Source organism: Trachymyrmex septentrionalis, unplaced genomic scaffold, assembly GCF_001594115.1.
Source record: "Trachymyrmex septentrionalis isolate Tsep2-gDNA-1 unplaced genomic scaffold, Tsep1.0 scaffold89, whole genome shotgun sequence".
Classification (NCBI taxonomy): Eukaryota; Metazoa; Arthropoda; class Insecta; order Hymenoptera; family Formicidae; genus Trachymyrmex; species Trachymyrmex septentrionalis.
Genome location: NW_017306081.1, coordinates 420,283 through 428,615, shown reverse-complemented (window position 1 = coordinate 428,615; position 8,333 = coordinate 420,283). Strand labels below are relative to the sequence as shown.

The 8,333-nt window shown below is 26.5% G+C and overlaps 1 protein-coding gene across 2 annotated transcripts in view; it reads right to left on the bottom strand.

The window, feature by feature from the left end:
- Positions 1 to 1,296: 1,296 nt before the first annotated feature.
- LOC108755598 (carbonic anhydrase 2-like) overlaps positions 1,297 to 8,333 on the bottom strand; it is a 30,020-nt gene continuing 22,983 nt past the window's right edge. For both annotated transcript variants that reach the window (XM_018498713.1, XM_018498712.1), the window contains exons 3-6: positions 7,112 to 7,267; positions 3,708 to 3,931; positions 3,373 to 3,606; positions 1,297 to 1,803 (exon numbers count right to left, since the gene is read on the bottom strand). In XM_018498713.1, the coding sequence (XP_018354215.1) occupies positions 1,621 to 1,803; positions 3,373 to 3,606; positions 3,708 to 3,931; positions 7,112 to 7,267 (797 nt within the window). In that variant the 3' untranslated portion in view covers positions 1,297 to 1,620. The remainder of the gene's footprint in view (positions 1,804 to 3,372; positions 3,607 to 3,707; positions 3,932 to 7,111; positions 7,268 to 8,333) is intronic.

The window sequence follows — 8,333 nt, the reverse complement described above, 5'->3', positions numbered from 1 at the left end:
TAACTATAACCGATACTTTGATGACTTTAAATAAAAAAAATTTTATTTATTTTTATCATTGTAATATTCAGGTTTTATAAACAAAACCTAGAAACTTTTAAAAATATTTTAGAAAGATATACATTTTTTATTTATAAATCTACTTATTTGATAGAGCGCCATATACATTTTGATATAATTCCGGTTATATGACAATAATATTATAAATATTTTACAGGATATCTTGGACGCGACGTTCATTATGGTCTGTGGACATTAAATTTCGAGATATATTATTCTAAAAAAAAATGTCTTTGTTTAAGCTATAGGTTAAATAAAAACGCCCATTGTATAACTCGCGGACTAAGCGCACAGTGTAACCGTAGCTATTGTTTTTATAGATTTCTTTCTCTTAAGCTTGCAAGTTATGTGCAGATAATATACAATAAAAGTGAAATGAAAATATTCATAATATTAAAAAAATATTTATTCAAATAAAATGAACAAATATTTATTTGTTTCTTTTAACAAATAAAAAATAAATATATTTAAATAAATATTTTCATTCATTTTTTTATTTATTTATTCACATATTATTCATCGGTGTATTCATCGGACACACTATTAATAAATCAACAATTTTCAATCACTATTAATATTGGATTAGACACAACATAAATATTAAATAAGAATTAAATAAGAATATTAAATAATAATTAGATATTATATAGCAATATATATTGCTATATATTTGTGTTGTATTACAAAAACTGTTTACATGAAAAGAATTTTTCATACATAAAAATTAACAATCAAATAATTAATAATAGAAAATCCAATATCTCAATAGAATAGAAGGAGATTATAAGAAAAGGATTCTTCATTATTTGTAAAACTTATCTTTTTATATATTAACCTTGATAATAATCCCACAGGTTTCAATGTTTCTGTAAAACACATTGCTTTTCAAATAATGCATTTATGCAAGTATATAACATTTGTCATAATAAGAGGATCGTTTGAAAAGTTTTGAGCCTCAACATGAAGATGGCATTACTCGTCAAAATCATTCTAATACTATAATCGTACATGTTTTGGAAGATACCTGTGAAAATTGTAGCCATTTTGGACGCTTAGTTGTTATCAAGAGTCATTTGTGCCAGTTGATGTCAGTGTTTTTGTTTGATGAAAATCTATGTCCTCCGAGCCCAACTTTGAGCCTAGAAAACAAGGAAAAGTCATTGGGTATCACATCTGGTGAATACGGTGGGTAATTAATTAATTTGAACAATTCGTAAATTTTTGTTATGGCGATTGTCGATATTTCATTTTATTCGATTTTTTTCCATTTTTACAAAAACATTGACATTGATTGGCACAAATTACTCTCAAACAACAACTGAGCATCCAAAATGGCTACAATTTTCACAGGTATTTTGCAAAACATGTACGATTGTAGTACCAAAATAGTTTTGACAAGTAATGCCATTTTTATGTTAAGGCTCAAAACTTTTCAAACGATCTTCATAAATGCACATCTTACTTTTCAAAGCAGTGCAATAAATTATATCACATATAACAGTTGTCATATCACGTTGTACGTGTTATAACATAAAGTCTGATTTGGCGCTTATTTTTATTTTATACTAAAAATCTGACTAGAAGAATGATAAGAACTGTAGAGACACTCCAGGTAATATTCGACGACGTGTTAATATATCCCTCTAGACGATGGTACACTCTTCTGTCCCCGAGCTTTTGAATTGGTCTGTAATTGAACTTCAGTGTACCATTACTGCCATCCATTTGTCTAAATACGTCCATCTGAAAATAGATTAAATAATATTAATGTACTAATACAATTATTATTATTATTATTATTGTTATTATTAATCCAAAAGAATTCTAAGAAAATAATTAACTTATAAAAAATAACATAAAAAATGCCAATTTGAGCCGACACTGGTTATTAGTGTGTATTTTAATACCGTTTATTCAAAATGAATATTAAACGTATACGTTTCGACCTATGGTCAAGGTTCTCTTCAGTACAAAAGATATACATATTAACAAAATTACATAATGGTAGCGCATACGAGTATAAACTAATAACATAAAAAGCGAGAAAAAACGTGGTAGTGATGTCCGAGTTAATCTTGGTTATTAAATTACTAAGTTAACTAAAAAGAAAAATATTTTTGTTTTAAAAACGATCACGAGGTTAAAAATAATTAAAAAATGCTAACATGAGATTATACACAAAAAATGGTAAAAAAACTTACATGACTATCAAGATTGAACTGTTTTTATAAGGATTGTTGCACATGTTCCATTAAATTCCATTTACTGTGTAATACAAATGTGAATAAATTAAAAAGTTAATATAAATAATAGTAAAAATTCACTTACATGAAATAAAATTTTAAAATATTAGACACGACATAACTGTTTGGTAGACAGATGTAAAATGAAAAGTGAGAGAAACAATGGACAACAGAACATGTACTTACAAAGACAATAAGTAAAAATATAAATAATAAATAACAAATATATAAACGATATAGATTGGAAGCATTACGTCTCTGAAAATAGATCAATATATAACGGATCAAGAGAAAGTGTATCGTTTTGTAAATTTAGACCTGGTTTTTGTTTTTTAATATATATCTCTGATAACAATCTTTTATGTAAAATTTGCTCTTTGTCTAAAATATGTACGTTGTCCCAATTAAAATCATGAAATAAGTCTGATGTTATGTGATAACCGAATGTTGGATCGTGTTTCTATTAATATGATTCCTATGTTCACTTATGCGCGTTTTTAGGCATCTGCTTGTCCAACATACAACGCATCACAATCTTTACAGTCAATCTTATATATAATACTACATTGGATTGAGAAGATTGAGGTAGCACATCTTTCTAAATGATCAAATTTTTTGTAAAGTCTTTTTTTGATAGTTGAAAATATCAAACTTAGAGGAAAACCATTATTCAGAAGGATTTTTATAACTATGTCAAAATTCTTTTTATGAAAACTCGAATGAGAAAGTAATAAAACTCTATCGATCAAACCAATAATCGTGCCAATTTTTTGACAGAGAGGATGCCATGAGAAATAATTAAGAAAACGACCCGAAAATGTAGGTTTACGATACCAATCAAAAATAAGAGTTTCCTTTTTTTTTATCAAGCAAATGTCCAAGAAATTTAATAAGTCTCCACCAATTTCCATTGTAAATTGTAGTCGTAGGTGATAAGAATTGAATTTAATAAAAATCTCATCAATATGAGCATTGTCAATAGCTAATTAACTTATAATTTATTATACAAAAATAAAAGAATTAATAATCTCACAACTAAACGTTCTGTTTATTTTTACATTCAAGTTACCTGTGTTTCCGACACTTTAAGCTTCTCAGTCATAACAAACCACAATACATCTTCCTGGCATGCGGGTGTAGTTAAAGATCCTTCGTAATTGTAATACGTAGTATGATCCTTTGGTAGGAACAATAAAGGTATCAGCTTATTCCTTACGTGTATCATATTATGTCCCACCCAATTTGATACCAACTTTGTTGCATCTACAATGGGCGACAGATCTGGATTATCATCACTGCTCAACTATAACAAAATATTACGTTGTTATGTCCATACATAATTTTTGTGTGAAAAAATTCTCAATTTAAAAAAAAGCAATACTGAAATTAATAACACATTATCACCTCAAATAGAACAGCAACCACAGCAATCCCGTATTTATGTTGCAAGGCTACGCTAAAATTTGTATACTTTATATCATAATGCACTAGATGTAACTCTAGTGGATCACGTAAACCGTCCACAGTATGCTCTGCACTCCAATGAAAGTGCATTTGCTCCAAAACAAACATTGATGATAGACTTCCGCCACTGAGATGAAGTGGTACACCATGAAATAGTATTTGCACTAAGAAAAAATTTCAATCCAAAGATATTGAAAGTACAAAAAAATATAATTTCTTTCGCGGAATAATACTTTGCAGGCTCTTGCTTCGATTCGATATGTTATATTTAAAAATTTTGATAAAATTTTGATTTCTTTGTTATCCTCAATTTCATAAGATTGCCAAATGTTGTGTGTGTGTGTGTGTGTGTTCTGTACATAATTATCATATCCAACAAAATTGACGACATATATCTATTATAATATTATAAATTAACACAAATTTAAAATTATACTTCCATGAAATCTCATTACGTCTTTATCATTTGATAACAATTTGTATTTATTGATTTATTTGATATGACGTAATTTTTACATCTGCGACATGATGAATACGGTTCATTAAACATCTTGCTACACTATTTATGTGACTATATGTGATAACTTGCAACTGTTATTAATGAATGAACATTTATATTCCAGTAACTAGATCATTTATAATATCTCCGTTGTTGGTAAAAATACTGATTATAAAGGGATCGAGTTCCAATGATCTTAACATATGTTCCTGAGTTACCTTCAACAAGTTTTAGCTGACGCTAAAAAGTTATAAACAAATAAATTTAACATATAAATATGTGTTTAACTTTATAATTTGAACTTTACTCATTGTCAGTATAAATTATATTATACAGTATATAAATCAATGTATAAGTTTATTGTATAACTGTTCAAAATATCAAAGATGATAATTAACTTTGATTGTTTATAACTTTTTAACGAATAACGAACGACGGTTAAAACATTGCGAAAGTCACAGAGATATACAACTTTCCATGTGGAACGAATTTCACCCCTTCCCCCTCTGCTTAGAGAGGTACGACTTTCCAAGCGAAGAAAGGTCCATCTTATAAGAGGTATATCTCCCCCACTGCATAAAGGAGCATAATTTTAATCAGGTAAGAGGGAGGGGGGTGGATCTCATTTCGTGTGGAAAGTTGCGCGTTCTTGGCAAAAGGGAGATGGGGTAAACCTCGCTTTGCGTGGAAAATTACTCTCCTAGTCGATTCCCCTCTGTTTAGAGTCCGACTTTTCATGCAAAGTAATGAAATAATTATCAGCTTTGATTGTTAATAACTTTTTAATGAATAACGAGCGATGGTTAAAACCTATTGAAGATCAATCAGGATCATGACCTTCATAACATATGTCAAGGTTAAGATCATTGGAGCTTGGTCTCTTAGTCGGTACTTTTATCAAAATTTTGCTCAAGGACATATCTTTTGACACATCTTTCTTCAAAGCCACTTTCACTTTTTAAAATAAAATTGTATGATTTTTTTACACAATATAATTCCTCTAATTATTTTGAATATAAAAGTATTAGAGTAAAGATATCAAAAAATCAATAGTTTACGAGATATTTTATATTTTATTCTAGCCGACACATATTGATATAAAATGTTAAATAACTTGTATATTATTAATTTTTTGATAATCCTACTTTAATTTTATGAACAGAATAATGAGATAAATTAATCGATATAAAGAAAAAAAAACACATACCCAATAGGGAAAAAAATGTTTAAAAAAACGTTTTTTTAAACATTTTTGAAAATGTTAAAAAAACGTTTTTAAAATCGTTTAAAATAAGAGAAAATTTTCCTTTTTTTTATTTAAAAAACGTTAATTCAAACGTTAAAAAAAATGTTTGTTTAATGCTAAAAAAATATTATTTTAATATTTCGAGGAAATGTTTTTTTAATGTTAAAAAATGCTTTTTTATGATTTAGCAAAAACGTTTTTGTAATAAATTAACTTTTAAAATAACAAGAAAAGTCCCCTTTTTTTCATTAAAAAAACATTTATTCAAACGTTTAAATAACGTTTTTTTTAATGTTAAAAAAACGTTGTTTTAATATTAAAATTATTTGAACAAAATTAAAAAATATATTGTACAACGCAGAATATCTTTTGTAATTTATTTTTTATTAATAGTACATTTAACTTTAGACAACCAATTTTATTAATTAATAATAATTTTTAATTATATTTTTTATCTTTTTAACTTATCGAATTTTGAACTTGGGATCTCAGGGTTATGAGTCTCATACCTTATCCGTTACGTCATTTATAATTGTCGATGGACATAGTTCTTATTGTCCATAAATGAAACACTTGATGCATTATGTTGGGTTAACTATTCTTCCGTGTTTATTTTTTTATTCCAACCTGTTTTTTATTTATTTAAATATTTTAGAAAATAATATAATTTTTTTAACTTTTATATTAAACGTTAAATAAACATAAAATAAATGTTTTTTTAATATATTTTAAATAAATAAATAACGTAAAACAAACATTTAATAAACCTAAAGCCTATTCTACAACGGCTTTTTGTTTCTTTTTGTTACTTTTTACTATTTTTTACATCTTGTCTTCTTGTTTCTTAGCCGGTTTTTTGTTTTATATCGTCCAAGATAAAAAATTAATAAACTTTGAAAGAAATACGTAGCAAGAAATATAAGTGTCGATAAAAGAAAGAGGTTGCAAAGAAGAAAAAAACAAAAGGTAAAAAGCAAGAAATGAGAAACAAAAAGTGCATTGTAGAACAGGCCTTAAACAAACGTTTAAAAAAACGTTCCTTTGAAACATTATTTCAAACGAAAAATTAATGTAAAACGAACATTTAATAAACCGTTAAATAAACGTTAAAAAATCTTATTTTAAAAACAAATCATAAAACGTAAAATTTATTACGATTTAACGTTTAAAAAACATTTAATAAACATTAAATAAATGTTATCCTGAAAACAAATCGTGAAATAGAAAATTAATAAAAAATAAACGTTTTAAAAACGTTTAAAAACATTTTCTTCCCATTGGGTAGTTGCATAAAAAAAATATGTATGCAAAATGAATAATTTTTTAAATAAGCAATATTACTGTAATAGAGTATATCTCTACAGGAAACACTCTGTGTACTGAAGATGATGACTCAAAACATTTGGTTGAAACGTTTATAATTTATATGTAATAAAAATAAAAAGAACACATAAAATCCAATGTCAGATTCTTAGGGACATACTTTTTTACTCTCTATTAATTTATATTTATTAAAACATATAATTGGTAATCAGTTTTGTTAAAAAATGTACAACCAAAACATTGAACAGTAAAATGTATTACATTCTATTTATTTACCGGAATGTCCAGTGTTAATCATCGTACTAGGAAAAGCGAAGTCATATCGGTGGAATTTAAGAGCACCGAGATCAACTCTTATAGCATCTTCCGTCACGATGTCAATCGGCGATTGCTTCTTTCCTGTCATACATATTCCTGGCCAATTTTCTGGTCCTACATAATTATTTATAAACTTTAGTAGACAGTAGTTTCAATTATTTTAAAGTACAACAAAATTTAATATTTGTATTATTTAAGAGAATCCTAAAAATGATTAGTCATATTGTAAACAGCATTTAAACACAGACAATATGGACAGAATAATGAGATTTATGTATCATTGACACTATCATCAATATCTCACTCACGCACACCACACATACACATAAATTGTCGTATAACAATCACGTTGTAATTAGACGTCTAAGTCCAATTTTCAGAATTCCACGCTGTTTCTTCATGCAAACTACTGTGAACTATTACAATAATTTCGTAAATATAGATAGCTTTAATATAAAGCAAATATAATAATCACGACGTGATAATTTTGAAGCGTCACATTAGAATAATTTTAAGAAATGGTAAAAAAAATCTCCGAAATTTTTTGTTATTTTCAACATAGATTCCACTTCAGAGACACGTATAAATACGTATACTTTAATCCTGGAAAAGGATTTTCAAATCGATAAGAGAGGAACAAAGTAACTGTTATATATAAAGATTATATGAAAAATTAAATTGCAAAGGGGGCTAATATGGAGTCAACACTGTAAGTGGTGTAAAAATAATAACAAATGTATATTATTTGTATACTATCTATTAAATAATAATTTATAGAGAATTTTTACACACTACTTACAACGTTGGCTCCATATTAACCCTCTTTACAATTTGATTTTTTATGTACAATTATAAGGAGTCTAATTACTTTCTAAATTTTTTTTCAGAATATATAATATATTACTTACAAATTTTATGGTTTAATCGGTAATACAGCCTACTTTAAGATCCCCTGAAGTAATATTACAAAAAATACATATTTTTATATAATAAATTGTATATATATATAAAATTTTAAAAACAATTTTCAAAACTTTTAAAATTTTTTGCTTTTTAAAAAATATTTTTTTTTTATTTTTTGACCCGTATGGAGAGAAACAATTGAGTACCTACTATTGAGAACTATTAAAAAATAATTATTCAGAATTATTCAGAAAACTATTTATATTGTCAATGTAGT